At 37.1% G+C, this 19,679-nt stretch overlaps 1 protein-coding gene across 1 annotated transcript in view; it reads right to left on the bottom strand.

Moving 5' to 3' along the window:
• The window catches only part of LOC114085467 (protein FAM13A-like), a 212,473-nt gene that overhangs the window by 93,346 nt on the left and 99,448 nt on the right, over positions 1–19,679 (bottom strand). Inside the window, exon 5 of the mRNA XM_071614026.1 lies at positions 1,738–1,891. Coding sequence (XP_071470127.1) covers positions 1,738–1,891 — 154 coding nt within the window. The remainder of the gene's footprint in view (positions 1–1,737; positions 1,892–19,679) is intronic.

Here is a 19,679-nt window from a genome sequence, read left to right as displayed (position 1 = left end):
ATAGACATATAGTTTTTAATCATGACACTTATCTGCCTCTAGACCAGATCTGAAACTTAGAAGAGCAGCTGTCATATTCTTCACCTACTCAAGATACCTGTATTTGGCTCCTACAATATTACCAGTTTATGTGTGTCCTCTTGTACTCTCATCCTGCCTCTCCTGGGCTTCAACCTACTTGCTCAAGGATTTCCATGCAGGGCACCCTTCCTCTTATCTCAATATATAATCATTTTCTTTATACAACATGCAATCTCTCATTGGCGTATTCCAGCAATTAGCTGTATCTACACAAGTTTGTGCCTAGGAGATCATATTTATCTATTTGAATTACACTTTAGGTTTATGTTATGAGTCCTAATAAAAAGGTATGAGTGTTATAAAGTTTTTCTCAAAGATTTAGCTGAAACAAAGTCATTTGCCTTTCAATATTTAAAAATGGAACCCTTTGTAAAGTATTATAGGCATTGAAGGAACAAACTTAAGGGAGAATTTTTTTTCAATTTTAAAAATAACTTATTTAATTTTTCCATAGAAAAAAAGGAATGAAGTGTTTCTTATTTCCTCTTGTGAATCAAGGACATATGTTTTTCAGTTACTAGGTTGCTGCCAACTTAGGTTATACCTGGTATTCTCCAGTTATCTCATTTTATTATTTTATCTGATATTGTTTTTGCCTCACCTCAAATTTCAGTTTAAAGTTCTATCAGGCTGGCAAGACGCCTGCTAAGTGCATCTCTCAGCTCTCAGAAGAGGAACTCTGCACATTCTAGGCAGTCTATTGTATTGGTAGTATAAATGCTAGTGAGAAAAGCTAATATGGGTCTTATTTTCCTGCTTTGGTGCAGTGCTACTTGATACCCATGACTTTTTTTTCCTCCTTCTAAGTCATGACCACAGCTAAAAGAAAATACGAAAACTCCCTTCAGATACTCCTATCAAGTGCCTCTGATTCCATCAGTCATCACACTTGGGTCAGCAGGAGCACAGTGTGGCCTGTGGATCTGATCAGTCTGAGGGAAACTTTCTCATGATTTACATGAAAGAGAAAGAAATAAGATGACTTCCTTCTTTCCCGGCTTCAGGAGAATTTGGTTTGGACAATTATACTCTGATTTTTCCAATGTAGGTCTTACGGCTCTCCGTGCATTTGTCTAATGTTTAAAGGATATGTTATCAATACAGAAAAGGATGTAGACAGTATTGTCAAGGACTCCTTTACAGGCCTCTAAAATACTGACCTTTACTGATGACAGTTTTCAAGGACTACTATGTGGGACTTAAAATCTAAAGTTGGGCTTGGAAGTGTGCCAGCCACCAGAGAGACAAAAAGAGAGGAATGTTGCCTTCAGAGTTTGCAGTCTGGCAGGGCAGCGCACCGGAACACAGCAGCAAGAAGATGTACCACAGAAGGTGCCTTTTGTGGAAGCAACAACAGGCTTCCACAGAAAGGGCCACCCGATTCACCCGCACACTAGGCTCACATGAGCCCTTTCGAGATGGTTTATGGCAACAAGCAAACATAAAAATCACAAGTATTCTTGAATAATCTTAGAGTATATACTAACTTAATCAATATTTAGTAGAGGAAATAGATGTCATAAGAACTCCACACACATAGGAATAATAATCTAAAGTTGCATCTTGATGGGATTTTTATGACAAAGTAAAGTTTTCAAAAAAAATCTTCCATCAGAATTATAGTGATACCGAGAATTAAACACCGAAGTTACTTACTTTTACTATGATAAGCCTAGCCAGGTTTTCACACCTCTGATTATCATTTTCTGTATATGCTACTTCAAAGAGGGTATTATAATTTTCTAGGATTTTAGCCATTATCTTGTTGCAAAGGTCCTGTTCTTTCATGCCTTCAAGCCCAGTTGGCACACTAGAAATAAGAAAAAAAAAATTGAGAGGAATTACTTAGCATAAACAACAATGCCAGCATATCTGACTCAGATTTATATTTTGACACCTCCTGAATGATTAGCCTTCTTATAAAGACACATGGGATTTTCAGTAAGCTCTATGGTAACGTGCATGACGTTGTTGGAGCAATTGGTAAGTTCCCAAGATCTGAATCAACAGCTTGTGCTGACTAGGGAAAGTCAGCCTACTCCAGAAGAAAACAGATTAGCACTGATGTTGCTGATGCTTTGAATATATTAAAACTCTGAATATATTAACACTAACATGTCCAAGATAACATACATATAAAAGCAAAAGTGAAAAAGAATGAGTGTTATTATGATAGATTATTATTATCATGAATAACTGCAACACAATCTGTATTAAAAGATTTTTTACATGATATACAAAAAGCACAGACATTAAAGGAAAAAATGAGTACTTCTGGGGAAAAAGAAGACAGCCACTGTTGAACCTGAGTGATGAGTACATGGAAGATTTCCACGTATCTATCACTCTGCTTTAGCAAGAGAGATAGCTATCTCAGCTTCAGTAAGAGAAATAATCGTCTTTCTTGGGTGTTTAAAATTTTTGATAATAAAAAAAAGTTGAAAATGAGTCTGAATGCAGACTCATGAACAAAGTAAAAAACAAAAACAAAACAAAACAAAAAAGACCAAAACTGGAAGAAACTATCTTCTTCAGTAACACGTACAGTTGACATAGGATTGGTAGTTAGACTATGCAAAGAATTCTTACTTATCTAAGAAAGAGAACCCATTCAAAAGAAAAAGTGACAAAGGACATGAGTTGAAAAGCTGCATTTAGTGCCCACCCAGATAATCCATGATGATTCTTTTATTTCAAGATTCCGGTCTTGATCACACCTACAGAGAGACTTTTTTCCACATAGGGTAACATCTGCAGTATCCATCAACTAAGACCTAATGTCTGAGGGGGACGTTATTCAGCCTATTAGACCATCTGCAGGGTCCACACCTTAAGGTGTCTCCCAGTGAATCACAACTTTATATGATCCCTTCTAGATGCTGTGACTTGCTTCCAGCCAACAGAATTTGCAAAATTGATAGGATGTCAATCCTATGATTAGTTACATTATATGAGATTCAGTATTTGCAGATCAGAGATATTCTCCTGCTAACTATGAAGAAAGAAGCTGCAATACTGCTAGAGGGCCTAGAAGAGGGCAAGAGCACAGATGGCAGGGAACTCTGGGGACCTCAGGCAGCCTCCAGCTGTGAAAACCCAGTGAGAGACTGGCATCCTTAGTTGTGCAACTACAGCAAGATGGAGCCTGTCATATAAGCTCAGTGAGTTTGAAAGCAGATTCTTTCCCAAATTCAAACCCCAGGATGAAAATGCACCCAGCTGCTACGTTGGTTTCAGTACCATGAAACCAAGAAGACAGGACCCAGCTAAGCAGCACCTGGATTCCTGACCCATGGAAACTTGTGAGATAGCAAATGTCTGTATTTTAAGCCACAAAGACAGTGACAATTTGTTATGAACAGCTTTGTATCTGAAAGTGAGGTGCTGCTATAACAAATATGTAAATCTTGGGAGTGGTTTGGATCTAGCTACTGGAATGACACGGGCAGAACTTGAATGGCATCGAAGAGAAAGCCTACTATGTTTTGAGCAGGTTGTCAGTGGGAATCTGGACTTTAAGGAAACCACTGGTGAGGACTCCAAGGAAATGAGGAATGTGTGTGAACTGAAGTTCTCCATGAAGGCTACGTTTGTACTTGAGAAATTTCAGGTTGTTCATGGATTGAAGCATTAAGACCTCATGGAGATAGAGTAGATTGGAAGCCAAAGTTGAACTGGGCCATTTTTAGTCCCTTTGACAGTGTCTGACCTAGCATTTCTGTGACCACAGGATAAGTGTATATCAAGTTTGACAGACCTTGGGCCTATCCTAGCCTTAAGGCCTTAAGGCTGGGAATCAGGACTGAATCCTGTAGGGTATTTCTGGGTATTGCTGAAATATCTTTTTCTTGAAGAAGAATCTCTGCTTCTTTTGTAGTTGACCAATTTGATGACCCCACCCACTTTCTTTTGGGAGTACAAAAGCTATGCAATCTTCTTCCTGGGAGAACCAGGTCCTTTGGGAACTCTGACCTTTCTGAGGTCACCTTGTTGACTCGAGTTTGTGTTCCTGTGGCGTGGTTTTCATACTGGCTCAGAATAAACCATTTCCTTATTTTCTCAAAGCAGAGTTGTTATTGTCCACTGATGTGTGTTATTGGAAACTGGAGGGAGAGATATCCTTGTTATGGTGGCAGAAAGCTTAGCAAAATTGGATCCTGAAGTTATGTGGAAAGCAGAACTTGTAAGCAATCGGCTTAGTGATACTCTTCAAGTGATTTCCAAGTGATGTTTCAAAAGTGCCACCTGGTTTCTTTTTGTCACTCCAGTAAAATGCAAAGGGGAAAAGAGAAAGACACTGAGGGAAGAACCCCCACAAAAAGCAAATGACTGTAAAAATTCTCATACTCTTCAGTTGGCAAAGGACACTAAAATTAAGCAATTCACTGTTAGGGAAGAAGATTTTACAGAAAAGGTTGAGAGTGGGACTATAAACCTTTTGCTAAAACCTCAGAAAAATCAAAAGCTCATATTATTCAGTCACACTGAAGACCCTGTTAGATGATTAAGAGTGTCTCACAGATCATTTCAATCAAATCAGAGGACTTTTAAAAGGCATTCGCTCTTGGCCATTTTAGCATGAGCCAAAGATAGAAAAGGCCTGCTTTGCAAAGGTCTGTGAATGTATCTCTTTTAAAATTGGAGTGAATCCCTGTGAAACCCACAGAAGACTCAACAAAGTTTTTGGAAATACTTATTGCAGCAGACACACTGTCCACTTGGAATGGAAGGAAAGAAGGCAGGCTGTTGTACCTCCCAAACTGTATTGCCAGGGAGCAGGTTGATAAAACTATGTGCTGCAAAGATGTGCTGCCTTTCATTTAAAAAAGTATGACTCGGAGGGTGGAAGCAATGATGCATGGGGGGAAGCTGAAACAAATCCCTAAGTCTTGGAGGCTGGTCCTTAGGGGGTGAAACTAAATAGACAAGGTATCTATTAAATACAGAAATACATTTAATACACACTTAGATATACAGTATATCTAAGGTGTTGAAATTTAAATTTAAAGGAGTTTTAAATTAAAAAAAAAATTCAAAAACATTCCTCAGGAGAAATACCAAAAAGATTGAGAAACACTGCTCTTGTGCCTCTAGTATGTCACTGTGAAAGTTAAGTACTTGCTCCTGATCCATCAGATCCACTAGGTAGTCATGGAATAATGCACAGAAGAGTGGGGCTTTCAGACCAAGAGGCTAGTTGGGGTGGGGTGGGGGGATTCTGAGTTTTAGAAAATGAGGTTCAGGTTCTAGCTCCACTGTGCATATAGTGTAGCTTTTGGAAAGCTGTCTAACTTTGAACACTTGTTTCTTCATTTGCCAAAACAGACATGTTAATAAAATTTTAAGGATCTTGTGAGAATCAAAATTTTCAAAATTATGTTAGGAATACTTTGCAAAACTATGTGCGAGTTATGTGAATGGGGTCTCTCTTTCAAAATATTTTATTATATTACACTTCTTTTGTGCTGATGTGAGATCATACAATACCTACAGGATGAGATGAAGGGAGGTGAATGACACGCTGGTAGGATACTATTGACCTCTGACAATACCTTAGGTGGAGCGTCTGCTTTGGGTGATGTTGGATCACTGAGCCATGATGATGTGGATAGTTGGATGTTGGGAGCAGATGTCAATGACTGGTGTCCTTGACAGTTGAAGGGCTTTTTGCTGATGCCCTCTAGAATAACATTGAAATTGGAAATCATTGTTTCTTTCTTTTTATTTCATCCAGTGTTAATCTTTCATGATCAGAGAGATGACTTTTTTTGAATGCTGCATTCCATACAAGGATCATATTCCATAATTTTGTCCTTTAATATCTGTGCAATTTGAATGATGTTGGCATATTCTGGTAGTATCTACATTGATGGTTCTGCTTTGCCGTCCCCTGTTCTTTCTCTGTAGAGGACAAAACAGGTTCTTCCATTTCCTCATTTAACACTTTGCAAAGGTCTTCAATATGTTCTTGCATTTCTTCATCAAACATCAGCAAATGCTTCTCCAACTTGCCTTGCTCAATGAATAATTTTTCAAACTTCTCCATCAGTCCCTGGAAGTCTTTAAAATCATTCTGGATTGAGTTCTTCTAGCAGATATTGACAGCTTCTGGTTTTAATTCATCCATCACAAAACTGACTAATATTATTATTGCTTAAAATATTATTATTAATAATATTGTATCAGCAATAGTGAATAGTTTCCAGCATTACATCTAGATTATAGTCTGCATCAACTGCTGACTAAATGTGATACTAGGTAGATGTTCATAGCTTTGAAAAACTGAATAATGTCCCAATGGAAGGGCTAAAGAAATGAGGTTGTATGTGAGAATAAAAGTATAACCTTGATGTTTTCCTTTTCATCCTCAACAGACTGAGGATGACCAGGTGCATTGTCTACTAGTAACAGAACTTTAAGTTATTACCCATCCTATTCAAAATATTGTTCACATCTAGGATGAAGCACTGGTAGAGTCATTTCATAAAGATACCTGTCACCCACGTTTCTGGTTACATTGCCAGAACATGGGTCGTTTTGATTTTTGTTTTTGAGAGAGTGTGGTTTCTTCACTCTGTACACTATACCTGGCTTTATCACTGGCCTTGCAATATGCCACGTAGTACCAGGTGAATCTGTCCCCCCATGCTTTATGGTCTGGTGCCGCCTTTTGCACTTTTATGAATGTAGATTCTTTTGGGTCACTTCTTTGAGGAAAGTCCAGTGTTGGTAGCAATTGAAGACTTGTTTGAATTGTTATCCTTTCTCTTTACTCCAATTGTGCCCGCAGTGTGGCAGCACCTTCTTCATCAGCAGGTATGGCCTCTTCAGTAAGTTTACGTTTTTAGACCCAAACTTATTCCTGAATCTATACAACATTTCCTTGATGTCTTGGTGTCCCTTGGTTCAGGGAATGTTTTCATACGGGCTCAATCGTTCTTGTGCATCAGGTTGCTATCATTTGGAACATATTTTCTGTTCATGCCTTCCAACCATGAATTCAATGCCTTTTCCATCTGAACTCAGCACCTGTGACAACTTGTGGCCATACTTTTGAGGTTTAAGGATAAAATTAGCATCAATTTCCTTTTCATTCCTCACAATTTCATGGATAGAAGAGTCACTTTTGCCATAGATCTTAGTAACAAAAACATATGACTTTTTCTTTCCTTACTAAGTCAAGAATGTTCACCTTTTTAACTTAAAGAAAACACATCCCAGCTTCTCACTGGCATATCTGGATTGCCAGCTTCTCTACTTTTGCACCGTAGGGACATTAGCAAGTAAAACAGGGGTTACTTGAACACAAGCACTGTGATACCTTGACAACTGATCCAAAAACAAGGATGCAGCATATGTAATGTGCCTATGTAGACGAAGGTATGATTTATATCCTGGGTGGGACAGTGTGAGATGGAGTATTTGTGTGGCTCAGAATGGCATACAATTTAAAACTTATCAAAGGTTTATTTGGGGGAATTGTCCATTTAATATTTTCAGATCATGGCTGACTGTGGGTAACTAAAACCAGAGGAAACAAAACTGTGGTTAAGGGGGCAGCTACTATATTAAGTGTTTTGTGTCTTAAATCTAAGTCATTAATTTAAAAAGCTTAATAAGTGGAATATTACTCAGCCTCAAAAAAGAATCAAATTATGCCATTTGCTGGTAAATGGATGGAGCCAGAGAATATCATGCTAACAGAAATAAGCCAATCCCCCCCAAACCAAAGGCCAAATGTTTTCTCTGATATGCGGATGCTAATTCACAATAAAGGTAGGGGTGGGGTGGCGTGGGGGCCTAGGGAAGAATAGAGTTACTTTAGATTAGGTAGAGCGGAGTGAAGGGATTAGGTAGAGAAGAGTGAAGGGAGGGGAGGAGGTATGGGGATAGGAAGGATGACAGAATGAATCAGACATTATTACCTTATGTGCATATATGATTACATGACTGGTGGGATACTACATCATGTACAACCAGAAGAATGAGAAATTATACTCCATTTATGTATGATGTGTCAAAATGCATTCTGTCATGTATAACTAATTAATTTAAAAAGAACAAAACAATAATAATAATTAAAAAGCTTACTAAGTATGGTAGCGTGTGATGGAATATTTCATTTGTAACCTCTCTTTGGACTGTCATCATTTGATTTATCCGTACCCTTACAATGTGATTGTTCATTTAGGCCTGAAGGTGCCTGTGTTATCATTTGATCAAATGGCCTAGTCTTGTGCATATAAATTCCATGCAGATATTATGTCCTTAATGTTTTGCATTTAAAAGTGCTGACATGCTGGGACACTCCTCCTTACAGAGTTCCTTGCCAAAAAGGGGAAAAAAGAAAACTCTACTATTGAAAGCAATCATTCAAGGGCAGGTTTAACAATCATTTTAAAAGTTTTAAAAGCTTCTAAATTTATACTGTTTTGCTTTGGATCTGTTATGACTGACCTATATTCATTTACATGTTATAAATGAAAAGTTGGAAGATTTTTTTTCTAAAGATAACATTCAATAGTAAAGTACCTAATGTTTCTTAGAATTAAGGTGAGGCAGTAGAAACCAAAATTTCCAGAATTGTTTTTATATCTGGCCCTTCCCTTGGCAATGTTCACCTTCTTAAGAACTGCTGATGTTTCTAGGCATTCAGTTTATGTTCTACATGTCAGCATCTATCTTTTCCCCTCACGTTACGGATTTTTATAAACAGTACCACTTGTTAACCCAACTGATAATGTCTTTTCTTCTCAAAAGTACCAATGGAACACAAAATTCTATAAAGGAAAGCTCTAGACTATTGCATAAACATTACTCAACATGCTTGTAGAATAACAAATATTTAAGATCAGTTGAAAATGTTATATTAATTTTTTAGATATTTAAAAATATTCCAGATGTATGACATCAAGACACCAATCACTTGGAGGGATAAGTAACTTTCAAAAATTAATTGCTAGGTAATAGTATGTCTCAATCTATTTCAGATTCATGTTTTCAAACGAAAGAGTGAAAAAGCTGTAGCTGATTATTACTTCTTAAGGAAAATCATTATCAAGTCTGCAATGACAAAATCAGAATTCAATTGATGTTCAGAAGTACATGAAAATTGGAATAGCATTATTGTCCTTTTCAAGAATTTGCAAAAATTCTTCTCTAGTATAATAAAGTAACTCCTTTGTGTCTTACAGAAAAGCTCTCAATAATTCAGAGGTAAGAACAGTTAGTAAAGGAGCAGATGGGTTTTTACACAAGAATGTGGCTGATGTTAAGTTGTCAGAGGAGCAGTGATGGGTCAATACTCAGTGGTGACAATCCAGGAAGAATCAGTGATTCTGTGACTGCCCTCAGCTGTTGTCAAATTGCAAGACCCAGAAGAAGTTGGGTTTCAGACAAATTGCACCAGGCAGTGCAGTTAAAATGACAAGCAAACCCACGGAAAGGGAAGTGAGGCTCTTGCGTGGAGATGTGAAGTCCATTCCCGGTGCCTTTGCTCTGTTCTAGACAGAGCAACTGGGCACCTGGGATGCCTCTGCCTTTTACAGAATTCGTCACCCTGAGTATTTTTCTGGAAACTTCAGTTCAAAATCTGGGTTTTGTTGTGATGATATCTTGAATCTCTTTCATTTCTGTAATTCTGTTTATCTGAAAAAAACAGACATGGGGTGGGAAGGGCTGGGCCACTGATGACTTCAGAGCAAGGTTAATGAAGGGAAGGACTGGCATAGTATGTACAAGTTCCATCCCCTTCAGCAAAATGTAAAGATTTTGTAGAAATTCAACTGCTGATCAGGACCACTGGCAATTTTAAAGCAGGAAGCTGAAGTCTTGTGTCTTTTTTTCCATTTAAATGATTAATTTCAGAATCTTACTTATCAGAACTTTTCAAATTAATTGTTAAAAGAAAATACATCTTAATCTTCAGCCTAAGTTGTATGCCCACCGAAAGTGATCAGCATCAGACTGTTAGCAATTTCAATTTCTCAAGTAATGTTGAGTCTTATTTTTCATCATTTTCTCCCCTGCACCTCAGGTCCAAGGTACAACAATACATTTCTAACTTCATGATCTTTTTTCCTTCCCTCTCTGTCTTCACTTGCTAAATTCCATTTATCTTCAAAGCTCATTGCTTTTTGCTTTATTGTTTTTTCCTTATTCTCACGGAAGTCATCAGGTATTTTATCACAGCATTTAGGGGACTCTGTGTGGCATCATGATTTGCTGTGAAGGCATTTACCTCCATTTCAGGGCAGGGAGTCTGATTTATATTTCTATTACAGCCTAGTACAATGCACGACTTAGAGGGGAACTAAAAAATCTGTGTCCTCTAAGAAGCAAAACTTACCTTTACAGTTCCTTTACAATTCAATGAAAAAATTAATTTCCTCTATGCACAGAGGTGGACTACATGCTTATAAAAGACAGTATAAAGAATATAATCAGTGTCATGATCTGCATCAGAATAAATAGCATGTATAAAACATTTCATTTCCAGTGGGAATACTCCTCAAATCTGCAAGTTATGGCAAAACCAGCTATCTTTGATTTATATACCCTTAAAATAGAACTACGTGGGTGCTTCCAAATGGGTTAAAGAAACATTGGCAAGGCCTGTCATGAAACACAACCCAAGAAACACGTGGTCTTCACCAAGAACTTAGCCTGTGATGGTACAAGAAGTCAAGGGCAGGCCGGGTGCAGTACTGTGAGAGCTGCCTGCCTAGCTCGCGGGGGCCCCGGGTTACAGCTCCAGCACTGCCAACCTGTCTATTAGTTAATGGGAGATTTGGAACCTTTGTTGTTATAATATCGATTCATTTTCAAATCTCAGTGGGGATACAAAATGGTAACTATCAAATCAGTAAGAAAATAACTCCATGTCTCTAAATAATCTTTATTACAGTTTGAAATAAACTGTGGTCATTTTTTACCCAGCTTCACGGTATCTGACAACAGTCCAGGTATATTCTCATAGGGACGATTTGCATTTTATTTAAAACATGGTGAAAGTGTGAAGGAGAAAAATGACCATTTACTTTACTTTGTTCTGTACTATGCGTACATATATTTTATTCAAGACCTTGGTTCATTGAATACATTGGAAAAGTTTTTTTAAAGTAGCCAATTTAAACTGACTCAAATCTAAGGCTCTTGTCCCCTTTTTAAAAATTGTAGTTAAAAAAAACATAAACTTGGGTTGGGATTGTGGCTTAGCAGTAGAGCGCTCGTCTAGCACGGTCGCGAACCGGCTTTGCTTCTCAGCACCACATAAAAAAAAGTAAAATAAAGGCATTGTGTTGTGTCGACCTACAAAAGTATATTCATTCTCTCTCTCTCTCTCTCTCTCTCTCTCTCTCTCTCTTAAAAAACCCCCATAAACTTAACATCCAAACCATTTTTAAGTATACAGTTTATTAATATCAAGTATATTCACATTGTCATGAATCAGATTTCCCAAACCTTTCCTGCAAAACTGAAACTTTACACCAATTAAACAACTCCTCTTCTCCTTCCTCCCAGCCCCTCAAAACCACTATTCTACTTTCCATTCCTATTAACTTTACTACTTTAGATACCTCATATAAGTGGAATCATACAGAATTGGCCTTTTTGACTAGCTTACTGCATTTAGGAATAATCCGCATTATTGTGACAGGACAGCCTTCCTTTTTAAGGCTGAATAGTATTCCATTGTACACATATACTGTGTTTTATTTATCAATTCATCTATGGATGAACATCTGGGTTGCATGTCCTTCCTCTTCTATATGAAAGTGTTAAATAGTAACCAGGTGTTTCCATGGTAGGATCAAAAAAAAAAAAAAAAAAAAGCCAGCCTTTTTCTAACTAAGAGAGCCAAAATGTTTGGAAATGATAAAAACATTTGGGGAGGTTATTTACTTCTAAAAAAAGAAAAATGAATCAAATGCTGGATTTTCTGAATATAGTTTCTCTGACTACAGCTAAGCCTAGGTGGATCTTGAAAGAACCCAAAATAAGACAACTTAATTAGGAAATACCATATGAGGTGCTATGTATCGCTGTGTTCTTCAGCCAATAAACACTGTGTCAATTTCCAGAAAAGCTAAGTAGCTTATCATTAGCAAAAATGAAAATGATTCTGTGACCACCAGCTTATTCTGTTCTTCAGAGCAACCCAAAGACACACAGAGCAGCAGTGTTGTTCAAGAAAAATCTGGAACTTTCCCTAAGCTCTAAATGGTTATATAACCACCCATATACTTATTCATTCACTAACCAACCAAAGTGCCAAAGACTAGCCATGTCATTGATAATTCTGGGATGGATAAATCAGATTCTTCCTCTAAAAAGTTTATAGCTACAGTTAGGGAATGATCCAGGAAAGAACACAATGTTAGCAGGCTTAAAGGACTATACAAAATACAACAGGGATACAAAATAGAAGTGTGTGTAAAATGCTATGAGAACCCCAAGAACAGTAGTCATTGGTAGTTATTACCACTACCACATCCCTCTCACCTAGTTCTTATTTCCTTGATTCTATTTCTATCAGGCATATTACTTTGTCAGGTCATGTTAGGGCAAGCTAAAGAATCTCTACAGAGCTTTTTTTAATGGTGTACAGTTTTATGACTCTCACAAAGATTTTATTAAGATTAGATATACTTAGAATAGATAGAATAAACTATATTTAGAATATATTTTTATTGTGTTAAAATTCTATATTTATGGCACAGAATTACATATCAGAATGAACAGAATTAACTATCTTTATTTCTTTCAGTTTTTGGAGATGGCAGAGCACCACAAATAAGACTGCTGTAAACTTTAAAGTGAATTCAGAACACCAAGCTCATTTACCTGATTTCAGGCAGTCCCCAAGTAGCAAACAAGTTACACTCCAAAAATTCACATTGTAAGTCAAGTCAGCCTAGAATCTAGAACCTATTTTCTCATAGGAAAAAGAAATAAGCCTGGTGTTTAAGTTATTGACACTTCCCAAATCTTTTAAAAACCTAAATTGGCAGGTTCCTCATATTGTAAGGACTAGAACAATGATAATAGCATGATATTCGTGTGTAAAATGTTTTCATGAATTTGTTCAGAAACTTGAAGAAAATATAACAAATATAATAAGTACTAGAAGTAGAACAAAACATTTACTGGCCTCCTACTGTATGTTGGACATTATGCTAAACACTAGATCATGATCTGAGTTAATCCTTATAACAGTCCTAGGAGGAAGGTACTAGTATCATAATCTCTTTTAAGGATGAGGAAATAGGGTTGGGGATGCAGCTCAGTGTTAGAGTACCTGCCTAGCATGCATGAGGTCCTGGGTTCAATGCCTGGCACGCCAGGAAAATTTTTTAAAAATCACAAAACATCATGCAAAGTGAAACAACCAGGAAGGAGACCACAGGCTGCATGATTTAATTTATGCAGAATGTCCAGAAAAGGGAAATTCTTAGAGACAGAATTAGATTACTGGTTTGACTGAATTAGCTAAAAATGGGTACTGTGGGGCAGCTATATTCTGTCTACCACAGTCAGTTCTCTAGGAAAGTTTTAAAGCCAACTCTAAACCCAGCCCATCTGAGCACCTGCTGGCTTCCTCTACTCCTACCCTGTCCAGTAAACACAACAGAAGCCGCCTGACACACAGCAAAAAAGCATCTGACAGCTCTGACAATGCCCTCTCCACATACCCTGGGCAAGCAAGAAGGTGCTGTCTCTTAAAAACATACAGGCAGTTAGGAGAGGGACCTTCTTAAGGGGCAGATTCTGTGGAGCCAGTGATTAGTAACTTCACTGGAGCCTGAAAGAATGCAGGAACCCTGAGCCAACCCCTGGGGAAAAATAGCAGGTTATCAGCACCTGACTAGTGCATGATCAGCATCCTGACTGGACAACGAACATATGAACACAGAGAGTCTCACTCATTGGACATAGGAACTCCCACCCTATTGTCATTAGCTAATAGTTTTAAAGGTCACCTCCAGCAACACCACGTAAACTCTAGACTGTAGTCACTCTGTTGACAACCTTCTCTCGGTCCCTTCTCCCAAGGGAAGGGAGCTCTGCTTCCTTTCTGTTTCTTAAATAAATTCTGAAACCTTGCCCTCATCCTCCATTATTCATAGATCTCATTGTTCAGACGCAGGAGACAAAGAACATACACATAACTGTATCTCAATGGCAACCATCTCAGATTCCAAGTGGTACTGGTTGGTGTACTGGTCAGTGTTCTCTAGAGGAACAGAATCAAGAGGAAGTATAATTATAAAAAGAGGTCTTATTAGGTTGGCTTACATGACCAGAAGCTGGATAGTCCACAATGGCTGTCTGCAGGCCGGAGAGCTCGAGAACCAGTAGCTACACAGTCCAAGAGGCTGAAGCCCAAGAACAAGAGGCATCAACGGTGCTACCCTAGTCTGAGACCTAAGCCTTCTGGAGAATCACTGTCAGAGTCTGCTTTGGAAGAGGGAAGAAGCAAGAATCTGATATCCTCAGAGGATTGCAGCAGCAATCAAGAACCCATTCAAGAAGAATCGAGCTTGCATCTACTGCTGCATCTTTGTTCTTCCAACTTTTATTCCATTCAAGCCCTCATCCTATTGGATAATGCTATCCACCTTTAGGGAGGGTCTCCATTTCAGTTGGCTATCCCACATGCAAATCATTCCTAGACACACCCTCATCAGCATACACCATTAATCCTTGGAATTTCTTAATCCAATCAAGTTGAAAATTCAAATTAACCATTATAGTTGGTAATTCACAGATAGGAAAATATTGTCACTAAGGCAGGAGCAATTTCTTATCTTTCTGCAGGAAACAAAAGAAAATATAATAGAAAATCCTTTAGGAAAATTAGCTGCCAGTTATATTCTCTCCCTTGCTCCTGGTTTCTGTTTGCTTTCTTAAATTTTTATTTTTAAATGAACAACACAATTGTCAACATCCTGAGGTCTCTTTGAATTTTGAGAAAGGTAGTTTAAGCAAGCTTGTCCTAGTTCTGAGTGAGACATAACTGAAGATTTGAGAAAAACTGATTAAATTCAATTATAAAATAAAATAAGAAGAAAAAATAGAGCAATAAAAAATAGCCTGTTCAAACCATCAGAAACAATCTCTTGGTTCTACAGCCTCTGTGTCATCTGCAGCAAAGAAAGATAAATATACAGAAGCAAAAAACAACAAATGGAATTTTTTCCCTCTACAACAAAACCTCAACAGAGGTTTGAAGGTAACTAAGTGGGCACTCTCAAGAAAGAAAAAGGTTGAAGAAAACAGAGGCTAGGAGGAAACACATAGAGGTACCCCCAATTCTCTTGGTAAACTGAAATCCAAATGTATAGAGTTTGGTCTTCATTGTTGTAGGCATCATCTTTTGCAAAGCTGTTTTCTGAAAACAATTTACAGGCTTATTACTGAACACAAAGGTAATATTTTATATCTGCAAAGCAGAAGTTTTGTGTAAGTTATAATACAAGGAACAGTTACTAATGAGAAGAACACAAACGTTAGTGAGAGTAAAGTTCATAAAGAAACAATAACAAAATTATACCTCTAAGTACAAGAAGTGCAACTGTACTAATTCTCAATATTTTTCAAAGGAAGCCTATGTTAACATGTACATTCCAAAAGTACAGTTTTAAGTCTGCATTTAGAAGTCAAAATGTAGTTTCTGTTAAAAAAGGGATATAAGTGGTAATGAATGCCATAATTAGCCTAGAACAATCCATATAACACAGAGGAGTTTTGAAAAAAGATATTTACACTTAAAATGGGAAAACAACAACAAAAACAGAACAACAGTTACAATGAAAGCTTTTGATCAAAACACCTATTGAGAAATAAAAGAGATTAGCAAGATAATTCACTCATTCAGTTAAGACATTTTATTTACCTGTGCCCAAAACAGGGGCATATCAAACAGACCACTGCCTCTGTGGATCACTACCTTTTGATGAACAAGTTCAGTTATAAAATTCTAAAGTAAGCCTTTACCAAACCAAAAGAGCCAATATGTTTGGAAATGACAGAAAAAAAAATATTTAGTGAAGCTGTTTACTTCTGAAAAGGAGAAAAGAATAACATGCTAGACTCCCTAAGTGAATTCAGTTAGCTGGACTAGAGCTAAGCCAAAGCAGATCTTGAGAGAATCCAAAATAAAACTTAATTTGAAAAACATAATACCATATGAGGTGCTATATAGTAATTAAACTCTATAAAACTTACAGGGAGGAAGGAGGGGAGGAATCATGGAAATCTATAAATATGTGATTCTTGAATGCGGAACTTATATATCAATATCTGAAAACGAATGCAACAGAGACTTCTCACGTTTGGTCCTTTTGTTAAAGGGTCACGAAAATAGCTTTTTATTTTAATGCTGTTTAATTTCACTTCAGAATTTATGAATTCTTTTTATTTTTTTATATAGTGGTTGTTTTATCAAGCCCTGGGAAGTAGATGCAGAGAGAAAGACAAAGGAAAGAGAAAGGAGTGATAGAAAGGGAAAGGAGAGAAGCAGGAACAGGAGGTAACTGGATCCGGGTCAGAGGGCCAAGGACAGGATGAGAGAGACTGAGGAAGATCTGAGGAGGTGATTATATAGCAAGGGATTTTCTAAAGGAGAGTCAACCAACTCCAGGCCTATGCAAGTGGGAAGATAAGAGGAGAAAAATCAGCAGTTGCATAATTTTCCAGAGTGGAAGGAAGGGAAATGGGAAAAACACTGGGAATCAAGGAGTTCCCAGATCAGGGGACTTTGCAGGAATCTGAATAAGTCATGGCCGCTGGAGGGGACTCCAGAGTGGTGGGTACAAGGGGTTACAAGGGCTTGTTCCCAGGAGTTACTGCTCTGTGTTAATTATAAGATAGTCATTTAATAAGCCCTGTTAATAATTTCATCACATAACTAGAAGTTGGTGAAATATTTATGGGATGTGCATCACTCACTCTCAGGGCCTGCCAACCTTCTGGCCACTGAAATGTGAATGGATAATATCCAAAAATTGAAAGTAATCTAAATATTCATTAGGAGGGAATTAACTAAACTATACACCATAAAAATACTACAACAACTATTACAACTGTGGTATATAGATTGTTGGAATAGAAAGATGTTCCCAGCATATTATTTAAATGATAAAATTAATAACAGAACAGCATGAATGAATATTTCTTATATGTAAAAGTACATTTAAAATTCTGCATAGAGTTTCCTGAAAGAACAGTCAGGATAGTGTCAATGCAATGGGTCACTGAGTGATTTTTACTTTTTTCTTTTTGTTTTGGGCATTAATTTGTGAGAAGCAGGTATGTTTTATGAAACTAATGTTACTTTAAAATTTGAAAGTATATGAGAGTATATGCTTTTTTAGAGCTTAACACTCTGATCACAGTATTATTACCTTACCCCGACCCAAATAAACAACTTTTAGTAAGATGTACCCCCGTTCTACAACAATGGGTTGGCCACTCAAAGAGATTACTAGTACCCTGTTTCATCTAAAGCCATTATAGTATGGATGAGATCATAATTTAACTTTAGTGTTAATCTCTAGGACTTCAATTTTCATTAGTAAAAAAGCATTGCTAAACATCAAAGCATAACATTTGCATAAATATTATTCATGGAAAAGTAAATTAAAATTTATGTATACTCTATGACAGAAAAAGAAAGCATCTTCTACTCCCAAGTAATAAACAGCATGCCTACAATACGGTACTGGAAGACATTTGACCTGTATATTCTTAGTTTAACTAAAATAAATCAGTTCATCATAGTGATAAAAATTATTTTATACCACATATTCATTATATAATATGTTTAAAATCAAAAATGTATATTTCTAATAATAAGTAATGCTAGTGGGTGTGTGTTCTTTCTACCTTTATAGAACAGTGATAAGTTTCCTAGAATAGCAAGACCAGGCTCTCCTTTCAAAAGTTTCTTTTTAAAACAATATAATTATATTTTGTAGCTTCTTGTTTTATATTTGAACTCAGTAAAGCAACAGGATACAAAAATCAACATACACAGATCAATAGATTTTCTATGCATCAATAATGAATTTGAAGAGAAAGATTGTGAAAGCAATTCCAGTTACAGTAGCTACAAAAACCAATAAAATACCCAGGATGAAACTTAACCAAGGTAGTGAAAACTCTCTATAATAAAAACTACACCAACACTGCTGTAAGAAAATGAAGAAGATGCAAAAAGATGGAAAGACCACTTAAGTTCATGGATTGGATGGATTTTGTGATGGTATCCATACTACCCGAAGCAATATGATTTATTTTAGACAAAGGGCCAAGAAGTGATGGCCCAAAGCAATCTACAGATTCAAGGAGATTCCCGTCAAAATACCAATGACAGAACTAGAAAAACAATCCTAAAATTCATGTGGCACTATGGAAGACCCAAATAGCCAAAGCAATCTTAAGCAAAAAGAACAAAGCTGAAAGCATCATAATACCGGATTTCAGGATATACTGCAAAGCCATCGTAACCAAAACAGCATGGTAGTGACATACAAACAGACACATAGACCAATGGAACAGAACAGAGAGCCATGTACCTATGGCAACTGATTTTTGACAAAGGTGTCAAAAATATACACTGGGGGGTTGGGGTTGTGACTCAGAGGTAGAGGGCTAGCCTAGCATGTGTGAGGACCTAGGTTCGATCCTCAGCACCATGTACAAATAAATAATATAAAGGTATTGTGTCCACCTACAACTAAAATCTATATTTTTAAAAAATATAAGCATAGTCTTTTCAATAAGTGGCAGAGGGAAAACTTAACCTAAGACCTGAAACTCCTAAACTACTAAAAGAAGACATAGGGAAAACACTTCCAGACACTGGTATAGGCGATGATTTTCTGGATGGTACCCCCAAAATGCAGGAAACAAAATTGAAAGTTGACAAATGGGATTGCATCTACCTAAAAAGTTTCTGTACAACAAAGGAAAACAACAGGAGTGAAGAGACAATCTACAGAATAGGAGAAAACATTTGCCAACCATTCATCTGACTAAGGGTTCATATCCAGAATATACAAGACACTAAGGAAAACAAACAAACAAACAAAAAACCCAAGTAGTACAATTTAACAATGGGCAAATGATATAAATAGACACTTCTCAAAACAAGAAATGCAAATGGCCAATAAAAATATGAACAAAACATACTCAATATCCTTAGCCATCAGGGAAACAAATCAAAACTACAATGTGACCATCTTATCCCAATTTAAAAAGGCTCTTATTAAAACAAACAAATAAGGAACGAATGTTGGCTAGAATGTGAAGAAAAAGGAATTGCTGGAGATTAAGTTGGACCTTAGGCATGCAAGGCAAGTACTCTCCCATTAAACCACATCCTCAGTCCCCAGAACTCTTACACACCGTTGGTGGGAATGTAAATTACGGAGAACAGCATGGAGGTTCCTGAAAAAACTGAAAATACAATTACCATAAGTTCAGCTATCCGACTTCTGGGTATACAGAAAAGGGAAATGCAATCATCATACAAAAGAGACACCTGCATATACCTGTTTACTGCAGCATTAGTCATAATAGTTAAGATACAG

The sequence above is a fragment of the Marmota flaviventris genome, chromosome 7 (genome assembly GCF_047511675.1).
Source record: "Marmota flaviventris isolate mMarFla1 chromosome 7, mMarFla1.hap1, whole genome shotgun sequence".
Taxonomy (NCBI): Eukaryota; Metazoa; Chordata; class Mammalia; order Rodentia; family Sciuridae; genus Marmota; species Marmota flaviventris.
Note: the sequence above shows the minus strand (reverse complement) of the source record. Positions and strands in the feature narration are given on the sequence as shown.